This window comes from Monodon monoceros, unplaced genomic scaffold, assembly GCF_005190385.1.
Source record: "Monodon monoceros isolate NGI ecotype Baffin Bay Population unplaced genomic scaffold, NGI_Narwhal_1 Super_Scaffold_19, whole genome shotgun sequence".
Taxonomy (NCBI): Eukaryota; Metazoa; Chordata; class Mammalia; order Artiodactyla; family Monodontidae; genus Monodon; species Monodon monoceros.
The window spans coordinates 80,157,388-80,181,017 of record NW_021703775.1 but is presented as its reverse complement, the minus strand read 5'-3'; the positions used below and the strand labels follow the sequence as shown (position 1 = coordinate 80,181,017).

General features: G+C 44.3%; 1 protein-coding gene across 6 annotated transcripts; it reads right to left on the bottom strand.

The window, feature by feature from the left end:
• Positions 1 to 424: 424 nt before the first annotated feature.
• E2F6 (E2F transcription factor 6) lies at positions 425 to 23,406 on the bottom strand. 6 transcript variants are annotated; one of them, XR_003794980.1, is made up of 9 exons: positions 23,061 to 23,406; positions 14,381 to 14,435; positions 11,359 to 11,575; positions 9,597 to 9,752; positions 8,400 to 8,514; positions 5,923 to 6,098; positions 5,424 to 5,461; positions 4,414 to 4,525; positions 425 to 491 (listed from the first exon to the last, which is right to left on the bottom strand). XR_003794980.1 is itself a non-coding variant. In XM_029232539.1 (8 exons), exons 1-8 carry the CDS (start codon positions 23,166 to 23,168, stop codon positions 4,481 to 4,483), a joined length of 888 nt encoding a protein of 295 aa, XP_029088372.1. In that variant the 5' UTR covers positions 23,169 to 23,406; the 3' UTR covers positions 1,535 to 4,480. The 6 variants fall into 6 exon arrangements, 2 of the variants coding, with proteins under 2 accessions (XP_029088372.1, XP_029088373.1); XR_003794978.1 differs by having other exon boundaries at positions 5,923 to 6,076; XM_029232539.1 differs by lacking the exon at positions 425 to 491 and having other exon boundaries at positions 1,535 to 4,525; positions 5,923 to 6,076.
• Between the last annotated feature and the right edge of the window lie 224 nt (positions 23,407 to 23,630).

Below are 23,630 nucleotides of genomic sequence, written 5' to 3'. Positions count from 1 at the left end.
GTTTCAGGCTATACATAGAGAACCAGGTACCTGCTTTTCCCACAGCTCGTGCACTGGCAAAAGGCCACAGAGGATGTAAGGTAACCTTGAGAATAAGAGCCTTGAATTACTGCAGCAAATCCTCGTCTTCACTACAGTAAAGAAGAGTGGAGGTGAAGGAGGAAGGGAGATGACAGCTCCCAATGAGGTTGGTTTGCATTTATGCAGTTCAAACTGTATTACAACACGTACCATCAGAAGGCAAATCTCCAAGAAACAACCCACATCACAGCCATCCACTTGGACTGAGGGTCATCTTGGACCCAGGAATCAATTTAGAATCACAGACGATAGAACTACAGTTACCCCTTGAACAATGCGGGACTTAGGGGCGCCCACCTGGCACAGCTGAAAATCCACATTTAATTTTACAGTCCGTCCTCCCATTCGCAGTTCCTCTGTACCCGCGGGTTCCGCGTCTGTGGGTTCCACCAACCTGGGATCGTGTGATCCTAAAGTAGTTTTTGAAAAAAAAAGTCCACATATAACTGGACTTGTGCAGGTCGAACCCGTGTTATTCGTGTCAACTGTATAATGGAATTTTACACTTAGCCTACAGGTGGGAAAACAGGGTGATTTCTCTAAAGTCATACTTAGCGAAGGGCAGAGTTGGGCTGCCTACACCATGCGGCCGTTATGGGTAGGAAGGACGTGCTGGGTGTTTCCTTTCTCTCAGATCCATCCCACCCTTCTATGCTCTGTTCTGTCACGCTGGGACTGGGCCCTGCAAACCCCGTGGCCTATCCTCCCCTGCTGGCCAGTTGGGTGCTGATGAGCAGGCAGTGGTGGGAGAATGGAATGCAGGAAGAGGACAGAAGTGACTTTCTTCCTTTTTCTAGCTCCTGTCAGTGTCCCAGCAGCAACAGAGGACCGCGCGGCTCCACTTTCCAGATCCCTTTGGTAGCCCTAGCACCGGCCATGGTGTCCCCTCAGGAGTGCCAGCACTAGTGGCTGTAACCCCCTTAGTGGTGTGCATGCCTGTGTCCCACCCCGATCAGAGGTTTGAGTACTTACTAACCATTAGGTGGGTGTCTCCTTCCCCACCACAGCACTGGTGTGGCATCTCCTCCAGAGATGTGAGGACCTCTCCTCTGGGCTCCCGGGTTACGGGAATGCTACTTTATCCTAGGGGTGGTAGCTGCTTCCTGAATTATTAATATCTGTTACCTCAAGGCCCTTTTTTGCTACTTCAGCCTTCTTGTATTAACTCACCTCTGATGTGATACCCACCATGGTTTTCTTACTGGACCCTGCCTGATACTGTACTTGGTATTAAGAGTGTTTGTCACACCGTCTTTGGAACACGTACGTCTTACTGAAACATCTAAGGCATTTACTACTTCCTGCTCAACAGATCCAAAGTCATGGGCCAATGCGATGTTCTGAGGGGAGTGAAGACAAGATCTCTGCAGACTAGATCATGGCAAGAACATGATCTAGACATGGCCACAGCTAGAATATAATGCTGATATCTTAACAGTTGTGACCTCTGTGTGAGAACTAGTGTGAATTCACTTTATCAACAAGAACGGGATCTGTAAATTTAAAGTCAATGCTATTCTCTAGCAGCATCTGCCTAATCGGAAATAAGCGAAGAAATCTGGAAACTCTGAACTCTCCACTAGATGGCAATCATTACACAAATTTGTGTTAGCCTCCCAGGACGCTAGCGGCCAACAAATGCGTTAATACTCCCATTTTATTGATCATAAGCAACTGACAAGTTGGGAGTGTGCTGAAGGCATGACACTGGTTTGGTGTGAGGCTGTTTTTGAGTCTTTCATTCACTGACTTGTGGCAGAGATTGCTAGTCGTCCCCAAACATACTAGTCAGCACAGGCTGGGTTATGTTGCAGCAACAAATTAGCTCCAAGTAAATCCCGATGATTTGGCACATTCCACGTTGCATGCAGATGGGCAGGGCAATTCCACACAGTCTCTTGGGGACCCAGGCTGATGGAGACTCCAGGATCTTATAGCCGCATCACCTAGAACCTGTGGCTTTCTTGGTTACTGGGGCGGGAAGAGCTGCTGCACAACTGCATGCAGTCTTTTCACATGTCACTTCCTTTCATAGCCAGCTGGCTAGAACTAGTCGTGCGGTCTCACTAGAGGTCATCTCCCTGCCCAGAGGGGAGGAGAATAGGATCTAATAATGTCTAACCACACCCTGGGTCTACTCTTCTTCAACAGCAATAGAGCTCCAGGTGTTAGCTGGGCACGTGGCTGTCCCCGCACCCAAGATTACATTTCTAAAGCTAAGTGGCTACATTGTGGCCAGTGGATGTAAAGTGAAGTGAACTGCAGGAAGTGTCCTCAAGGAGAAGTGTACCTTTCTTCTCTTTCTTCATCCTGCCTGCTGGCTAGTATGTAGACACAACGGCTGGGGCTCCAGCAGCTCTCCTGGACTTTGCAGTGAACTCGGAAATGGAAGCCAAGCCTGAAGGAAGAACCACCTGGAAGGAAACTTGGTCCCTGACCCCTTGGAGGCCACACCAACTCTGGGCTATCTGCAGACTTCCTGTATGTGACAGATGAACTTGTATCTTTCTTAAGCTGCTGTTATTTTGGGGTTTTTCTGCTACTTGCAGCTGAATTTAATCCTTGCTAATATGGGTGCCCCAGTGCAAAGTCTGTTATGGTTTCTTTTCCCGGTAAGTAACATCCCTCTTCCCCTTCCACGTTCAGAATTAACTGGTAGACACAGAGGTCTGAGAGACGGACATCAGATATTAATAAAGTATCTCTACCATTATTAATAAAGCTGACTGGAGACACGGCTTTAGATTAGTAGACGAAGGCTGTGGCAATTTCCTGAAGTCAGACAACAATGAAGTAGACTCCTCCTTTCAGGGATGATTTCTCTGTAGGCTGCAACGCTGTTTGCTAGCATTTTACCCACAGCAGAACGTCTTTCAAAATTGGCATCAAGCCTCTCAAACCCTGATGCTGCTTTCTCAACTACATCTGTCATATTCTCAATCCTTTGTTGTCATTTCAACAATCTTCACAGCATCTTCACCGGGATTAGATTCCAACTCAAGAAACCACTTTCTTGGTTCATCAATAAGAAGCAGCTCCTCATCTGTTCAAGTTTTATATTTATAACAAACATCATAATAACGAAAACATTTGAAATATTACAAGAATTACCAAAAGGTGACACAGAGACGTGAAATGAGCAAACGCTACTGGGAAAATAGCGCCTACAGACTTGCTGGACACAGGGTGGCCACAAACCTTCAATTTTTCAAAATCACAGCATCTGTGAAGCACAATAAAATGAGGTGCGCCTGTGCGCACAGAGATGGGTAGTGATGTTCGGGGCAGAGCGGGGGAGGAAGAACCCTGGACGCTAGTTCTGGGGATGCGTACCTTAGCAGCTGTAAAAAGAAGAAACCAACACCAGAAGTTGGAGTGACAGGAGAGAGATTCATTTATGTAACACGTCTACAGTTCACAAAGGACTTTCGTTTACATGATCTCATTTTACTCTCAGAGCAGTTTGCAAAGTAGAACATTTGTCACATTTCACAAGTAAGGAACTGCTGCTTAGAAACGATGCTATCACCTGTGGCCCTGCTTTCTTTGTTGGTTTTGGGGGCACCGCCTCCTTTAGTTGTTTATGTTCCCTTCCTCTCATTATTCCTTCTCAGGAAAAGCCTTTTCTTCTGTATTTCCCCTTAAAATAAATGTTAACGGGCCTCTCCCTCTTCTGCTGTACCCTCTCATTAGGTGACCTCATCCACTCTCATGTTTAGCCATCACATATGACCGACAGCTGCCAAATCTACAAGGCAGAGCCTGGACCTCCGCACGGAGCACGTGATCTCTACACACCCCTTCTGCTGAACTCTCAGGTTCACCACACGCGCCCAGGAGGAGCAGCACGGCAAGCAGTCCCGGGCCGACAAAGGCAGCCGCCACGGTCTGTGAGGAGGGGAGAGGCTGGAGCTCAGCAGAGGGACAGGACCGCAAAAGCCACTGGAGCTCAGAGGTGTGCCAGTCCTCAATGCTCAGCATTATTTTTCAGTATTTTGATTTTTGATTCCTGCGCCAACTCTTTACACATGGTCTTAATTTCACGTTGCTTCAATTCTTTCTTTGAAAGTAAGAGAAGTTTAAAATATGAATCTGAACGACACAAAACCCTTGTACGTTACATAAGCCAAGGATCATTAGTCTAATCTGACCATTCACGCACTCACTCACTCACTCACTGATTTGTTCAAACATTTACTGAGCACTTTTTATGTGCTAGGCGTGGTGCCAGTCGCTGGGTTTAACAATGATTAAGACAAAGTCCCTCAAGGAGCTCACAGTCTAATGGTAAACTACTGAGTAAACTGAGGCACAGAGTGGTAAATGACTTACCCAATGAGGTAGAAAGAGCTAGGTACTTGGAAACGTGGGACTGGAGCTGAAGAGAGGGCAGGTACCACTAACTCATCGTAAGTAAAAGATCCCCTTTGATTGAAGAGCAAGGCTGCATACAGAAACATATATAAACCCTGCTTGCAAGAAAGGTTAAAATACTTTCCAATTCTCATCATGATTGAATTCATGTCTTGCAAGGAATTAAGCCATGACCTGATGGCATTTGTACACTCGCCCCTAAAGCTTGGGGCATGCCACCAGTCTGTTCAGACACAATGACTCTGTAGGGAGCTTAAAGTCCAATTTTAGCGCTGGGAACCATACTGAAATACCTTCATTAAATCCATGAACTTTAAATGTATAGCATATTTATGATACTTCTACATGTAGAAGTTTGGGAAAAACTCTCCTCTAACCCTCATCCAGAGGATTCTAATAAGTTATAGATACCACAGAAATTAGAGAATATGTCTGTTACTTTCCATATATACATTATTTTGGCTGTACAAAGGTGAAAAGTTTCACTTTGACGTACTTCATAAGTGATCTAAACATTATACAAATATATACAAAGACATCATGTCCAGATGCGTGCGTACACCCATCCATTGCAGACATGAACCCGTGTAAGGCAATTTCTTTTGTGATAATGACACATGATCCACGCAGCAAAGGGCAAGGTCCACTGAGAACTGTCCATCCAGCCTGCCTGTCTGTTTCAGTGATACTCTGGGTGATTTAGTAATTTCAGTAGGCAAGATGTCTATTTCACTGACAAAAAGCAGTGAATAATTATAAAAAGAGTTGTTTTCAAATGAAGAAACCATAATTATCCAGTAATGTAAGTAGTGAACTACTTGAAGGTACTCCTGGCCTTACTGCTGCTACTGAGAAAATGTCTGGCATGATTTATTGCTCTGAGAATCACATCTAATGCATAATTCATCCACACAGGATGTCCCCAAAAGACTCAATGCACGAATCCTCAAATGCCATCAATTGCTCACTTCAAGCAGTTCTTCACTTTGCTGTGGAGGGTTTTCTTCTGAAAAATAACAAGCACAAGAGAAACCCTCCTAAGTGAAGATATGAAAGGCAGACAGGTAATAGAACATACAATTCAAGTGCTTAAAAAAAAATAGGAGAACCTCGGTCAAGAAGCATATTCTTACGTTAACGGCATAAGGCTAATGTTTTGAGTCTCACAAGAATAAACGAGAACTCAAGCATGTGCCTTAGAGGCCGGGTCAGAGGATGCAAACAGCCTTCTCTACAGAGATCACACTCTGGGACCAACTACAATTCTAAGTTTTCACGGCTATCAAAACTACACAGAAACAGTCTAAACTACAGTTAAGAATTACCTTGTAATTTTTTAACTCATGTTTTTGTAGCTAGGAAGAGTAAAAATACCTATAAGGCCATAATATTCATTTATAAAACTCTATCTATTTTAAAAATCATTAAAACCTTACATTTTCCTAATGACAAGATTGGTGCACTTACCTTTCTCAGGGGCGGGCTGCTCTGGATGTCTGCTTTCAGATGAAGAGGCGCCGACACCGTCCGACACGTTACTGCTTGGGTGGCTCTGCTCCACTTCACATAGATAAACATCGATAGGCCCCTGAGTGCTCCTGATATGGACCGTGATAGAGTCCTAGCAAAGACACAGGAAACATCTAGATGAATGAGAGAATTCATTAATTATATTTTTTCACTTACTAGGAGTGTAAAAGTTTCAAGGGACACTTCTGAAAATTCTCATTCAGGTAGTTTCCTTTCTATCACATATTTGGGAAAATCACGTATTTATTAGTTAGCTTGAGTCACAGGAAACCACTGGCCAGTTCACACAGTTAACACAGTTACTTGACTGTGCAGCAATGGTTTCAGAGCCAGGAGGGGCCACCTCAGCACTCAGGAGCCCGCCTTTCTCTACTCAAGACTTGACCCCTTTAAGGAGTCTGTACTTGAGACTCAAAGATCAGTATTTTGACGACAAAGAAATCTAAAACACCCTGCAGACTCAAATGATAAGGTTGTGTTAAGATTTCAGACCCCTGAAGAGGTACTGAGCTAAATGAAAGGACCATTCTTCCATCCACTTGCAAAAGAGGATGAGATCAAGACAAAATATACCTCTTGTAATTTAAAACATTAAAACCCAAAAGATATCAGGAAATTGGGTACTTCTACTGAGAATTATGCTAAACTCGTAAGGAACAGTCCCGGTTACAGATGATTCTTTGTTGTTTTGATGCGAGTGGGTTCAATAGTCAAGGCTATTTTCTCCCCTCTCCTGTGCTTAGGCCTGGGCTTGGTCCCAGGTGCCCCTGCTCTACACCACCCTGTGATCTCACAGCAGAGGGGCTCCCAACCTCAAGTGCCACCTTCCACAGCTTCCCGGCAGCAGGCAGGTACGCTGAAGAACATCTGCTCAGCTCCTAGATGGGCAGGCCAGGTCTTGTTTGAAAGGTACACGTTGTGCAATTCGATAGATACTTCTGAGCAATAGGGAAACCACTAAGCTGCCCAGAAGCGGCAGCTGAGGACCTCGCAGTCCACTCAGCCAGGGGCTGCCCACGTCTCTGTGCAGCGCGAGGTAATACTGTTGACTTTGTGGGGGCCATGCCATCCTTCTCACAACCACACAAGTGCCATTCTAGAGTGAAAGCAGTCAGAGACACAATCTAAACGAATGGGCACGTGGCTGTGTCCCAAAACAATTATTTACAAAAAGCCAGCAGGCTGGATTTGACCCACAGGCCAGTCCATCTCCACCGGGACTAGATCCCCAGATCTCCCTGGAGTCAGACTCTGTGTCTTGTCGGTCCCACTGTCTCTCCTTACTGCTGAGAATGGCTGCCAAGAGGGCCCACGTTCCTCAGCTTTTGAACGGGATCTAAGAGACATCTTGGGCATGATCGAAGGCTCAGCAAGATTTGACAATCAGAGCCTGAAGCAGTTCACAGCACAGGGAAAAAACCAAAAACCCATCAGCCACTGCAGAATGGACTATCATGCCCCCAAGGAAGGATGTATTGAAAGATTAGTGATGATGTGTGAATGTGAATATGTGAAATGATTCATATTAAAGATAAATGTTACTTAGGAGACTCGGAATGTATCTAAATCTAAATAAAACAACTAGGAAGCGTCACCAAGAAGTCACAACTTGAGTGTGACTGGAATCAACGAAAGCTGTTCCTTAATCCGTCTGTAACACACTGTCAAGTAGCAACTGGGGTCTCACATGGACAGTGGTCTTCTGGGGATAAAAGGAAAGGTGGGTGGTGAGAATTTCTTCCCGATGAGGGAGTTAAGTCCCTATCGCAGTGAAGTGATGACTTCAGCAGTGACAGTTCTATCAGGCTGTCGGCACTTGATCTGTCCTAAGAATGGTCACGCTCCTTCGTTCTGATTCCACCCTTACCACGCAACCTTCTGATGACAAGTATCTTTCAGTACAAACTTTCCTACAAGCAGTGGACAGTCTTTTCATTTACAAAGCAATTTTACTTTTCATTTTAAATGTGTAATTTAGTGTTCTCTTTTATTCACAGTCTTTTATGAATTTGGTTAGTGAGTTAATTCCCTAGAGCCCCCGCTGACACTGAACCGTAACACCGAGGCAGTCCTCGGGGAATCCTCTAAGAGGCAGGAGAGCACAACGGTTAAGAACAGACTGCGAACCCAAACTACCTGGGTTTGAACTGCGGTTCTGTCACTTACTGTGGATGGTGAGGAAGTAACTCATCTTTCTGTGCTTCAGATTCCTCGTCTTTAAAAGGATAATAATCATGGCTACCGCGTTTGTCATGTTACGCGAAACAGCTCAGAATGTGTAAAGTGCCTCAAGCTATATCAGGTATGCAGCTACCACGCACACACTGGTGATAAGGCGCTGGGACTGCAATAAAGCACAGCCTAAGCAACTGGCCTGCCTCCCTTTAAGACCTTAAAAATGCAAGGTTACCTACTTCTCTGGGCGCTGGAACATCCAACCTGGTTTCTGCCGGAGCCTTAACTGCAATTACAATCTGTTCATGGAAGGCTTGAATGCTATGAATATCTTGATACGTCACATATGCTAGTGTGAAAATCAGTCAAGGGTCTCTAAGCACAGTGGGGAGATCATTTATCTCTTATAATACATGAATCCAAGTGTAATCTTAGAATATCATTAGTTTTTATGGGATACAAACTCACAATTAAGGAAAGCAGTCAGGAAAAAATTATTTCATATATAGTTCTTATTATTTCATAAACAATTCTTAAGATTTTATTAAGTGTTTTACAATATTTATAACTTGAAGAATCCCTGTAAACTATACTATTGTGATGACGACACTTTCTGGAGAAAAATGTTAATGAAGTCTGGACCTCTCACACAAATACAACCCACGAAGGCATCAAACCTCCCCCCGCCCTTCCCTATGCACTGCGAGATCTTACTGTGAGAACCTTTGGGAAAAAATATTCAGAGTTTTGATGAGAATCTCCTAAAATGTAAGGTGGAAAGAATCGGTAAGTAGGAGACACAACTTAGAGAACCAGTTTTTCAGGACTATGATGTACTCACGGGATTTCCCTCATCCAAAATTATTTTCCATCTCGCTACCTGAATTTTTCTCATCTTCTTTTATTGTGTTGCCTGAAATTTTTACCAGTTACATGATTTACTGGGTTTCCCCAGCATTCTTTTATTTTTTTTTTCTTATTCCACACATCTTTTGATTGAGTGTAGTAATAGCATTTACCTTCCTTCTAATAACTGTATTGTGGAAATGGGAGTTTTGACTGGGGTAGAGTCTAAGTAAACTTGAAGCACGGAACAGCTCAGAATCAGCGACACCTCAAAAGGTGTTCACCTGTTCCGTGTGGGCAACAGGGCAGCCAAACAGTCTAGGAGATCCGGGAGGAGATCAGTACCAAAGACAAATCTCCCCCTCTGGTCCCAGAGACACTGAACTTAGGAGCAGTACGACATTCAGCTGCGTGTTATGCTTTGTGGACTAGAATGGCAGTTTAAGTACCATTTCTATGGCAATTCACTCACTTCTAAAGGTCTTATTTTGTATCTTAAATATATTAATTAATCCCCAAGCTGACCCTGCCATATAAAGTAATCTGCTTTGGAAGGAGAATTTTTTTAAAGGCACAGAGTTAAAGGATATCTTTCATTTTCTTTGTCGTCTGTTAACTTGAACAACTGCTGAGCACAATCCTTAATTAACTCATCCAGAGCGTCCTCCATCGCCGATAAATCAGAAAGTTCCTCCTGCAGCTTCTTCTGTTGGGGCACTGCTCCAAAATTGCTCAGATCAGACCCTCTTTAAAAGAAAAAGATCACCATCAATAACATCTAGGAGATTACAAAAAAATACAAGTTACGTTACTGGAACTTCTCCAAACGTTTACACCAGGTGTTTCCCACAATGACAGAAACCAGGTACTGAACTCCAGTCCTTCCCTCCCATTATTCTAGACAACCATTATTTCTCCCGGTTTTTGTCCCCATTTCTATTCCCTTACACAGAGACTTTAAAAACAAAACCAACATCATAACCCTGTGGAAATTAGTAATAGTAGGGAAAGCTTAATGAAGTTTAATGAGCACTGAACTGAGTCAGTAACACCCAGTTTCAGCCCAGCTCTACTTTTCACGTGACTTTTGACAAGTTATGACCTTTTCATCCTTTAGTTCTTACATATGAAAAATAAGATGTATTGGCCAAATGATAGTTCCCCTGCTAAAATTCTGTAAGTCTTTATTTTTTCCCCACTGTGCATATTCTATCCAGTTCTATCTGAATATAATGATCATTTTTTAAAGATATATTTTCTTTATTACTGTTTACCCCAATATGACATGACCTGAGCAACAACCAATATTCATTCTTTTCTTCAATTTTTATAGAAAATAAAAAGTGAAAAGGCTGTTACCACTTTACCTTTCTTTCACTTGCTAGTTCTCAAATCTGATTCTAATTAGTGATTCAGAACACAATCTGATATTAACCCCTAAAATGTTAATGTCATTTAGCAAACATGTTCAAATTAGAATCCAATTTGCATTTCCATAATATTGAAAAAATAACGTCCTTTATGAATCCCTTTCCTCTAATAGCTAAGTTAATTACTTAGAATCATTTAATGATCTTTGTTGGTAGATTTTTCACTTGCCTGAAAGGTCTTTATGTACTTATATGCTGGAACTGTTTCTTACTGATCCAAAATACTTGCCTATTGTGAGTATAACAGCCTTCTTCCTGTGCGCGTTCCCTGCACATGTGCATGTGGGGACACACACACACACACACACACACACCCACACACACACACACACACACACACACACACACACACACACCCCTACATTTATACCATAAAGTCTTCTTTCCATGAGATCCCTCCTAATCATATGTTAAGCCTTAGCTATATTCACTTTTAGATATTAAGTCTCCTGATTTTTTTTTTTACATTCAGGGCATTGTGTTTCGAAGTATGATATGCACCATAATCACTTGGGGGTAGCTGTTAAGAAGGTAGGTATCTGTCTTCTCCCAGAACTGAATTACAGCCCCTGGGGAGGGAGGCATCTAAGTGTTTATGACACGACAGTGGAAGAACCACCGTTTTACAGCCTTAACTACCTTCCCCCTGATGTCAATAATCAATTAGAACTGAAGAAATATTTTTTTTTAAATTCCTATACAAATCAGACGTCCCCTTATCTTGAAAAGTGAAATTCTTAAAACTAATCATGACTCCATTTAACTTTTCCATAATATTGGAATGATAGTCTATGTCTATGGCTTTTAATTGGTACCAAGTAGGAAAAAGACATTGCTAGTAACTATTTTGTACAGCACAGTGTTGTCACTTAATAAGAAGGGGAAAAAAAAAAAGAAGAAGAAAAGTTTGAAGACAACTCACATCCATCGAATATGGTTCTTAGACTTCTTTTCAACCAGATCAATTCCATCCAGAACATTGGTGATGTCATACACTCTTCGTTTTCGTACGCCTAGTTTTGTTGCAACCTTGTTTAAGTCAAGAATACCCCCAGGAGCAGATCTGACAAGATCCATAAATTTTCGAGTTAAATAAACCAGTGATACATCAAAACGAGGTCTCTTCACTTTTAGAGCTTCTGGGAAACAAAACAAACACAATTCATAAAATTTAAAAGAGCATTTCTTTCTCAACTCATTAAAAAAACCATTTATTTATTCTTGGTCAGTAAGCACAGACACCTACAGATATTCTACACACTGACCAAATCAGAGCTAATTTTTACGAAATCCATTTCTCAAACTGGATAAAAATGTATTAGCCTATTGCAGGTAAACAAAGGCTTTAGACTTAAAGGAGTATTTGAAATACGCAACCAGTTTCCACTGAATACGTGAATTTAAAAGGCATCACGGCACCATATCAGACACGAAGTGCTGAGTCTGCACTTGCGTTCACACCACTATCTGGAATAGGATTAGAAATGATTTTTAAAATTCAATTTCTCATTTGGTCTTCAAGTTAGGAAATTCTTTATAAAGCAAGGTTAGAGACTTGGCTTTAGAATAAAAAATGTTTAAAATGTTCCTATACACGTCATAGTGTTGCCCTGTCTGATGAAGGTCAGAAGAGCTCAAGTTAGTCTTCCAATTAGGATGACTGTGATATTACACCTTGAGGAATTCACTACCCTGTATTAACTTCACTAAATGAAGGGGTAAACTGAATATTATCATTCTTTTCATCTTTCCCAGTTCGATACTAGGAAAAAAAGTTCTTATGGTTTAGTGTGCAGAGGAAATACTTTTATGAATAATTTAGTTGTCCTTCTGGTGTGGAGTATACGATTACTCTTTTTTTCTACTTCATGGCACACCACAGTATGCTTCAAAAGAAACAGTCATCCTATCTTCAATCAAAAATGCCCTTATCCAGAACCTCTACAATGTCATATTCAGTTTAAAGACCACTGGTGGTTACTGCAAGAAACAAAAGTACGTATTTTATGATGTAAATGTCTTCCATGTGGAGGCTACTCCTACACTTAAGATTAAACAGGATTAAAGAGGAATTAAACTTTTTAACAAAATGGAAGCAGAAGACAGTCACAATTCTACAACATATCTTGGAAGATTACAAATGAGAAACTCTGACTTTAAAAACATTTACATTTGACCCTTGAACAACGCAGGAGTTAACCTGCGTATAATTTATCGTGGCCCTCCGCATCTGCGGATTCAATCAACCAGACCATTTAGTACTGCAGTCTTTACTACTGAAAAATATTCTCATCTAAGTCAACCTGCAGAGTTCAAACCCTGTCATTCAAGGGTCAACTGTAATGATACTAAATTACTAACAAGACATGGTCTTATAAGTTCAGGATAAGTATATTCCTATCATGCCAGTCATTTTATAAAGAACAGATATTAACTGAACACCTATAACGTGACAGCTGCTGAAGGGATATAAACATGATTAAAATGGTCTCCAAAACAAAGGCGTTCCATGTTCCACAGTCTAGCAGGAACTCTACCCAAAACCCTGAGATGAGTGTGCCAGAGGGATTCAAAGTTACATAAGATGAAATAAAACCTTAACTGGAGTGGGAAACAGGGGAGGCCTCCTAATGGGCGTGTGCCGGGAACAGAGCATAGAAAGATGGACAGGAAGGTGGAGGGCGACGGGGGTGAGTGAGGCGCAGGAAACAGCAGAGCCCCGTGTGAGAACACGGTGTTTGTAGGGAATCCACAGCTGTACAGCGTTTGCGATGGGGGGAGGGTGTAGAGTACTGGGAGATGAGGCTGCAAAGTGGAGCGGGAAATGGCCATCAAGGGCCTTGTGCATCTGTCTGTCCGTTCTCTGCCTTGTTTCTTAATAGAATTTAATAGAAATAAATGAGGAGTCAGGGTTTTCTCCATATGTAACAGAGCATCACTGCAGAAGTTTAGGTTGAGTGATACCATCATCTAATTGCTGTATTAAAAGATCACACGGGCAGTAGAACGGAAGAGGTGAGGGGGTGGAAGAGCCTGGAGCAAGTGACTGACTTAGACGGCTAGGCCACTGCTTCCTGCCCGAGAAGCAGCAGCCTGACCTGTGGGTAAGACTGTGGGCTCAAGTCTGAGCATGGGGTTGAATCCTGACTGAGCAAGTTACTTAATCTCTGGGCATCAGTTTACTCATCTATCAAACGGGAATAATCATCCAAACCTGAATTTTGAAAGGTTGTTGTGATAATCCGTGCAAAGAGCTTAATACAGGCCAGGCACTGTACAAGCTCCATAAATGTGAGACATGAGTGTAAGTTGGTGGTATGCGGCAGACGAAGGAAACGCTTCCAGAGTAAAACTGGCCAAACCTGGGGGCGAGATACGGGTGGGACTGTGGCAGGGCCGGGGAGAAATGAAGGTTGAGGTTATGGTTCCTCGTGGGCACCTATGCACCACCTACCCACCGAGATTAGCACCAAATTAAGAAGAAACGGGGGTGGGGCCATTTGTCATAACAATTTTCAGAAAGACAGGGAACTACCTGACTGACTCTGAACACTGATCCACGGCAGAAGTAGATGGGAAGGGCACAGGGAATCAAAGGAAACCAGGAAGGCCAAAGACTGTCCACACGCTTGCTGCCAAACTGCCTTCAGTTCTGCTTGCGGTGACAACTGCTCTCACAGAACTCTGGGAAAATACCCCGACAGAGACCATTCTGTTTTAAAAATGACATTTCCAAAGCAATGGAGAATAAACTGGCATTTGTGCACATTAACAGCCCACAACCTCAGGAATTTTTGCTGAAATTCCAAGCTTTTACATTTCAGTGTACAAACAATGCATTTTAAGTTACTCATCAACTCGTGTACATTTAAAATAAATCACTTAAATCATATGAAGTTCAAACTACAAAACCTAAAACTGATTCAGGAATCGAATCAACTTACTTCTCATGGACACATATTGTACATTATCTTCTAAATTAATCCTTATTTTTGATGGCTGGAAAAAAGAAGATACAGAAATTTAAACTTAGCAATTTAAATACAAGCAAATGAATAGCAAAAAATAAAAGCAGAATTGTTAATAATTATTGCCCATCTCTTATTAGTAGCGGCACAGTGGTTAATCTTCTTTATATGAACTAACGTGCGTGCATAAGGGGCCTTGTTTACAGATTAAAGGGGCCAAAAAGGGTAAAAAAAAAAAAAAAAAAAAAAAGCAGAAACAATGCAAATGAACAACATTTTTCTGGATAATATAAAAGTTTGTCTTTTTTTTTCACCCTGGGGTAATAATTTTGATGTGAGAAAACCAGTCTTCCTTCTAAACTATATCTACTCTAACTGTAATCACATCTGACAATGTTCATCGACTTGAATTTCTGAAACTGCATAGGCCTCCGTAAGTATGGAAGTAGTAGTTAAAGAGACGGCGATGGGGGAGGAATGGTGCAGGGGGGAGGGGGAGTATGAGACTTTATTACTAAACAGACATTCACCTATCAACTGTATCAGGTAGTGAGGATAAAAAGCAATAGAGAGGATCAGGACACTGTCCCTGACTCTGGAAAGCGCAGTAGAGATCTAAGAGACGTCCAAACTGACAAATGCTCACTCCTCGCTAATTAAGTGAGAGTAGCTCCAAGAAAAGTGCTCACAAACTTTCACAGGCAGCCATGCATTCCCATGATAATTAATATAAAAACAGCATTTCTAATCATGGAAAATAATGCATGCTACACAACTAGAGACTTTGGTATTAAGATTCATAAAAAAATTCTTTTACATTCCTGAGATGACCAGGAAATTAGTAGTAGCTCCACCATCAATGCTCACCATTTTACCAGCTATTTGGAGGCTATGAAAGTTTATATAAACTTGTAGTAATGTTTGCAATATATTTAAAAATTGTTTTTGCAAAAAAATAAATAAAACCTAAGCTAAGGTTAATAAACAGAAATCCATATTGGCCTCTTGCTTACAACAAAGTATGTATGATACCATGTGTCTCCAGACAAGCTGTGAGCAGGTTTAGCTCCCGTGTAAGTGAAAAAAACTGGCCCCCAAATGGGCCGTAGAAAAACTGGGATAAGTGAATTTCATAAGGTGCCGTAAGAAGGAAAACAACAGCGCTCTGGATGCACCCAGCAAGGGGATCACAAGGATTCACAGGCAAGGGGACCCCTAGCTGAGCCTTGGAAGACAAGCCAGAATTTGTCGGAACCTATGGGAGGCTGAGGGAGGAAAAAGACAGAATTCCTGGGGCAGGAAGTGAAATGAACAAAGGTATGGAAATATAAATCACCTGGCACCTTTTGAGAAGCCACCTGGGCGGCCAGTGCAAAACCAACTTGATACTAAGGCTCGACGGGAATGCTAGCACCACGCTCGACACAGAAGACCATGAAAGTCATGCTACAGAGTTTGCTACACACACATGCTACACACCACAGAAATCTAAGTGTGGTGGCAACGCGGCAAAAAGACTGAAGGTGCGGAAGCCTGAAGGTGAGGTGAGCAGCTAAGAAGCTCTTTGCTGGTAGTGTTACGACCCGCAGCACAGTGACTCCCTTACCATCTATGACAGGGTGACAGCACCTGTCAGCAAGCTAACTCGATATGGAATAATTCCCCCGAAGCAGAATTCCACTGCAACATTAACTTAGCTGTTACACGCAAACCTGCTGGGTGCAAAACCAGTCGGGGGAGCCCGTCTTGGGGCAGGGACTCTGCCCCGCTAGCTCTCAGCACAGTGCTAACAGTGACTTGTGAAGACAGTATCCAACAGTGCCACACTGAAGGGCAGTCCTATTCAAGGCAAACATCAGACCAACAGGACCAACTGTCACTGCTATTTTTACTTTCAACCCTTCTGCTAAAACAGTATGAGATGGAGTTGAACTACTGATGCAAGATTCTTAAGTGAAAATAATCCATCCTCATCACACTAATTAGAAACACACAGCACCAAATACCCTAAGTTGTTGTAAATATTATGGTCTGTCTATGAGTTTTCTATTCAGTCCACGATCTGTTACTTACGTATCTGCAGCATACTACTTCAATCACTATAATGTCTGAATAAATCCTGAGAATGCACACAGACAGGGCTAACAGAGCAGGTGCCTTGCTGCGCACAGGCTTCTGTTCTTAGCTTAGAGCAGCAGGGCGAGTCCTGCACACAGTACGTAACGGTTTCCAAACAGGCTGGCTCCCTATCTGCTCTCTACACATTCTGCAAGGGCACCTTTCCTGCTCTATACCCCCTCCCTCTGGTCTCCTTATCTAGACTGCCGCTATTCACAGCTTGGCACAGGGATAATACCTCAGTCAGTAACATGAGAAAGTATGACTTGCTTTCCCCTACATTCTTTGCTCTAAACCACATACTGGCTCTGTTGAGATCTGTGGGAAAACTGACACTAACAGCACCCATTCGTTTTTTTCCCTTTGAATACAAAAGCGCTCTCTCTTTATTTGGGAGGAATCACAATAGCATCATGGCCCCTCAGGGGCAGACATCCCAAATAAAGATCGTATAAATCCTACAGACCCACAATTCTGGAGATTTCCAAAGTGCCCATAGTGATGACACATTCATCTCATTTATACTCAAAATAGTTCTTGGCTTAAGATCGGGTTCAGGACTACCAGAACTTCTTAGATGCTGGGAGATCCCACCCTTATCTGTAACACAGTGTAGGGATATAACCCACTTTCCAAGCTACTGTGAAGATTAAATGACAAATTTTGTAAACCGTAAAAATCCTATGAAAGCAGAAGAGACTATGGTTATTGTTTTCCTTTTCGAACCAGAACAGTGCCTGGCACATTCAGGCACTTGGTAAATATTTGTTAAACTAATGAACGGAAGAGTGAAATAGGACCTTGTCTGGATGACTTCAACTGACAAACAACAATGCGTATTTACAGACACAGGGACACAGGGTGAAGACTCCCTCTTTGGTACACCATCAATAAGGACCACTGCGAGACTATGAAGCCTCGGTTTCTGTTTTCTAACACACATTTATCATCTGGAGAGACTCAATCTGACAATCCTGGCAAGCCTTCCCAATTACTCTAACTTTGGTGAACCATACCCAACAGGTAAGCTAGGAGCTTTTCTGGGAGGAAATGGGACTAGATAGGAGTTCTTCTTTTTAAATGGCTTTAAAATCAGAATACAGGTTTTCTCACACAAAAGTTAGTGAGCTATTAAAAAAAAATGTAAATGAAATGCCACCCCTGCACTTGGTCCCTCAGAACAGAGCAGGGCACCCTGCCCTGGAGGAGAATGACGAGGCTCGACACCCCTGCAGGGACAAGGACACCCCTGCAGGGACGAGGAAACTGGAGAGAAGGTGAGCAGAGGGCTCCCATTCAAGGTGAGGCACGGCCGAGCCCTTCCCAACAAGAGACTGATCGTGTGAGCACCTTTCAGGGATACCCATTTTCCTTTTATTTTGAAACAATCTCAGCCTTCAGAAAAGGTACAGAAATAGTACCAAGAATTGCCATATAACCTTCACCCAAATCCTTCAAATGCTAACGTTTTACTACATTCGCTTTATCTTTTTTTTCTATACACACATAATTTATTTTCTCTAAATCATCTGAGGGTAAACTGCAGACCCCTAAATAATTCAGTGTGTATCTCAAGGACATTCTCTTAGACAACCAGAGTATAACTACCAAGAAATCTGTTCGAGACTAAGCAGTCTTGAAAAAGTTTGTCAGTAGAAATCTGGACTTTGCCAGTAAGGGTTCAAAAGGAAGGGGAACTTGTTAGAAACTTCAAGAAGGGGGATCCCCGTTATGCTAAGACAGAGCACTTAGCAACACTGTCAACTGCAGATCCATGGAAAGCAGATGGTAATGAACCGGGTAACCTAACCGAGGAGATTTCCACACAGTGTTAACGGGGACTGGGTAGGCGGGGAGGGAGAGAGGGAGGGCGAGAGAGACAGACAGAGACAGACAGAGACAGAGAGAGGAAAGGACTGTTAAAAGAAAAAGAAGCTATGACTTGGTAGCTTTAAAAAATTCTCAGCCTCTCAAGAAGCTAAAAATTAAGAAAAGACTTCTGAGAAAGACCAAATCAAAGGCACCACCAGAAAAACCGAATGTAAAGGGGAAGGTGAGACTGAACAATTTTTTTTTTTTTTTTTTGCGGTACGCGGGCCTCTCACTGTTGTGGCCTCTCCCGCTGCAGAGCACAGGCTCCGGACGCGCAGGCTCAGCGGCCGTGGCTCACGGGCCCAGCCGCTCCGCAGCATGTGGGATCTTCCCGGGCCGGGGCATGAACCCGTGTCCCCTGCATCGGCAGGCGGACTCTCAACCACTGCGCCACCAGGGAAGCCCGAGACTGAACAATTCTTGGTGAAGTCCTCAGAGATCAAAGATGGTATTTCAGAGTGCCATTCAGTCACACAAAAGGCCCCTGAAGGAGACTAAGGATGAACCTCACAGATCCTCTCAACCTAAGGACAGGGCCTCTAGGAAGCTGCAGGGCACTGTCCCTCGGCCACCCCAGCAGGAGCCCAAGGTACAGAAGAGTTTATTTCGAAGAAATCTGTGGGTGGGACGCTTGTCTACTGAGTGAACCACAAGATTCACAGGACATCTGCATAGTTTTTGAGAGAATTACATTGGCAAAATCACTGCCAGCTTGGTCTAAAAGGGATAAAGACAGTTCAAAGTGAAAAGAGGCCACTGGACACCCCCAAATTATGCTGACAGGAAGCAGGCTGAAAAAAGTACTCAGCTACAAATACTGAAGAGATATGACCTTCCATGAAAAAGAAAGACAGGCTCAGATGGTGGAACCAAGAGCCCAGAGGGAGAGGTGGGAACATGGAGAATTGTTCCCAGACCTTGAGACCTAATCAAAAAACGTCCCACATTTACCAGGTGGCATTTCAGAACTGCTCCAGACCAGATGCTCCTCCGTGACCCCTCTTTTTCTCCTTTATGGACAGGACTGTCTACAGCAGTTATCCCATGTCTGTCCCACCAGTGTACGATGTATGCTGGGGGTGTGTTGCGGGGGCAGGGGTCAGATAACTTGTCTTTTTAGTTTTACAGGCCTAAAGATCTGGAGGAACTGTACCTGAGGAGCTGTACTTAAAGAACTACATCCAAGGAGCCTGAATTCTTACCTTATTCTGTGAGTACAAAATCTGTTATTTTGAGGCTCACACTGTCCCAGATTAGGCCAACGGGAGCCTTTCAAAGTGGTTCCTGCACAGGACACTTATGTTTGACCTTCTCAGCATCTTTAGGATGGCAGTCCTCAGAGGAATGCTCCCTCAAACTTCTACGGCACTAACCTGCCCAGGTGCCAGCAGAGATGCTGCTGCCTTTAGTTCTGACAACCCACCACTGCGGAGGCATGCCAACACTTCTGTTCCTTTAAGGAAGTCACACCGAGGGGCTACGCTCAGGTATTTCCCCAAGACATGCCAAGGGACAGCCCAGTAACAGCCAAACCTCAAGACTGGACGTCCTAGGAAATTTTCCCGTTCAATCCTCAAACTGCTTCTCTCTCTCTCTCACTTGTTCAAGCCTCTTAGCCTGTCTGTATCTTAGCCGGGAAGAGGCAGAGCCCGCAAACTGAAACCACTGAGGCTGCTTCCAGCGCACACAGCTCTCTAGGCACCAGCAGCTCCTGATGGGCAAGGCAGCACGTTCCAAGTTATTTCACTAGCGCTCCAAGTCCCACAACTAAAAACCTACACTTTTCAACTTGTGACCTCAAAGGAGAATAGAACAGAATAAAAGGTGAGTTTTAGGGACTAAAATCTTAAACACTGCCTCTAAATTGGTTAAAAATTTCTCTACACAGATGCTTCTTTGTACCAATTGCCTGTTTGGGGGAGTAATATCCCTTTAAGAGCTCTCTGGACATATACCTTTTCCCACGGTGACTGCATTCTTGTCACACACTCAAATTTTCCTTGTTTTTCAATGTGCAGACTAAGTTCCATCTTTAATCAGTACCATGTTCTGCCTTCACAGAATTCCAGTTTTCAAGCCATTTGCCCAGGGAACATCAAACACTCAGCCGTACACATAACTATTTTTTGCACAGTGTTTAATAACACACAGTTTACTAAATACTGCCAGTCATTAGCCAATTAAAAAATGCTGAGATAGGTGTTTAAATCAGCATTTTACAGCCAGGAAAATAAACACTCATACATTCAAACATTTACGGAGTACCTATTTCATTCATCTAAAAGCTGTTCACCAAATATTTTTGCAAGAAGCACCAAATGTGCTGGGGATGTAACAATGAAATGAACAGAGTCGCTGCGCTCAGGGACCGAAGAGCCACAGAGTGCAGAGAGGAGGAGGCACAGGGCGCTCTGGGAACACAAAAGGAGCGCTTAACCAAGTCTTGGGAAGTCAGGAAGGCTTCCGACAAGTGACCTATGAATCTAGACCTGAAGAACCATGGGAGGTGACAAGGAAAAGTGTGCTTTAAAGGTTTTTTTAAAAGGGGGAGTGCAGATACACAGGGTTCCAAGAGAATATGGAGATATGGAAAATTTAGCAACTATAAGCAGCTCAGGAAAGATAAATCTAGGGATCTGATTACATAAAGCAGTTTCTCCTCTATCCTGAGAGCACTAGGGAACCGTGACAGATTCTTTAAGTCAAATGACGTGATCGCAAATACGTTTTAAAAAGACCATCATGGTTAGTTACTATGTGGAGAATATATAGAAAAATCAAGGGCAAGACGAGAGGCAGGAAAACTGGTTAAGAAGGTTACAATCCAAAAGATAGATGATGGCTAGAAGTGGCAAGTACTGGTGATTAATTTTAATTAGATAGAATGGAGGGGGTCCGTTTGGAAAAGGCAAGGATGATGCCTAGGATACTAGCTTGGGCAATATGGTGGGTGTGGTACCATTTACTGCGATAGGAGACAGCGAGTTGCTGCTTGCTTAGGCAAGAAGATAATGAATTCCACTTTAGATACGTGAGTTTGAAACATAAGTAGAAATGTATAGTAGACAACTGCAAAGCTCTGAGCCAGATTTATAGATTTGGAAGTCACGACATGGTAACTGAAACTACCAGAGTGAAGAAGACTATGTACAACTTCAAGGGATATATGTGTATCTTCTGACGTTAAATGCAGAATAAAGTGGTTTTTCCATAGTAAGAGTTTGGAGCTTTTATCAAATTCTCAAACATTAAGACCACCAATACCAATAGTAACAGAAGTCACGAGAGTGGTGAACGACAGCCCGCAGGAAGAAACCGTGGAGAAGACAGAAGATCTGAATAAGACTGACACGGAAGGAATGGGAAAAGGAAGAGGAGTTTACAAAAGAGGACAGGAGAGGCCAGATAAGCAGGTGGAGCGAGCGCTGAGAGTACGTGTCCGGCGGGCCGTTCAAAGGCGAGTGTCCAACATGAGTGAGCGGTCGATCGTGTGCAAACTACAGAAGGTACGGAGTGAGACATCTGCTGGACGTGACTGTCCACCTTGGTTAGAACGTCTCAGAGCTGTGCTTAGGGCAGAGGTCCCCCAGCAGGTGGTAATGACAGGTGAGCAAGCAGACCCTGGAGTGCTGACAACTTTTTCAGAAAGCATGGCTGTGAAGGGGAAGAGATACAGTAGGTGGAAGGGCATACGGAATTTAAGGGAGGGATCTTTCACAATGGAAACGGATTTAGGATGCATTTTAAGTAGTCGAGAATTTACCACCTGGAGTCAGACACTGCGAGGTTAAACCCAGGCCCGTCTTCTCACTAACGACAGGCAAACCCCTTAACAGCTCCAACGACAGGCAAACCCCTTAACAGCTCCAACGACAGGCAAACCCCTTAACAGCTCCGCGTGTATTTTGGCAACTGCAAAACAAGAAAAATAAACCCTGAGAACTGCTGTGCGGAATTAAAAGAGATGATACTCATCAACTATTTTTGAGCACTGAGTCCTCCTGGCATCTGGGCAAACGGACCTCAGGAAATGTTTATTGACTAAGAATGGGAAAAAAACAGCAGAAAAGTCGAAAATACAGGGAGAATGGAAAACGATGGGTTCATCGAGGGTCCTGAGACTCCAGGAGAATATATCGCATCTAGTCCAGAGGAAACTGACCTCCGGCAGGGAAGCCAATCTCCCACTTTCTCTGTCAAAGAGGACCAAAGATAACTCGCTGAATGGGAAGCCGTGCAACGGGAAGTGTGAGGTGTGGACGCGCTTTTAAGTGGCTGCCCTGAAGGAGGAGAATGGCAGAAGAGGCTGCCGAGAACACGCGAGAGAGAGCCTGCAGAGACCCACGGAGTCCGGTGGAGACGCAAAAGCATAACTGTCTCGGGCAAAGCTGGGCAATTTTCTCCAACACTACTCTGGAGCCGACGTAAAAGCCCAGGAGGCTGACAACACATTTGCGAGCAGACGCAAACAAGAAGGCGAGAGCTTAAGCGAAAGACCTGTCTGCTTCACTGGACGCGAAGGGCAGTGCGAGAGCTGGGGGAACCGAGGAGCAGTCCCGGGCCACCTCGAGGAGCGCACGACCGAGACGACGGCCAGTCCGGCCTCCCCGCGGGCCTGGGACACCCCCCACCCCGCGCCCCGGCCCCGTCGCTGGGACACACTTACCAGCAGGCCCTCCACGTTGATGGGGTCTCGGCAGCGGCGCCGCACCGTCTCCTCCGCCGGGTCTACGAGCAGGCTGGGCAGCTTCCGCGCCGGCCGCTGCTGACTCATGCTGCCCAGCCGGCCGCCTCTCGCCTCGCACCCCGCGAGCTCTCCCGCCTTCTCCCGCTCGGGTCGGGCGCCGCCCCCGACCCGCCGGGTCCCGGGGGCCAAGCACGAACTGGACTCCTGGCCTGCCCGGAGGCGCCGCCTGGCTAGGCCGGCCCTCGGACGGGCGCGCAGCTGCCCCACGACCCCGGGAGCTGGAACGCGGGCGGGAGGAGAGCAGGGTGACCCACGGCTCTCAGGACGCCAGGCCCGCCATCTTCCCGCATGCGCAGTGCGCCGCCCCCAGTGCGCATGCCCGGCGCGGCCGGAGCGCTCCCAAACACAGACCCGCTTCCGAAGGCCGGAGCCCGAGAAGTCCCGGAGACCGGAGTCCGCGGAAAGGATGGCGAAGGAAAAGGAAGACATGGAGCAGGAATTCCAGACGAAGGGAACGGGGCGAGAGGAAAGAGGCAGCCGGGACAACGC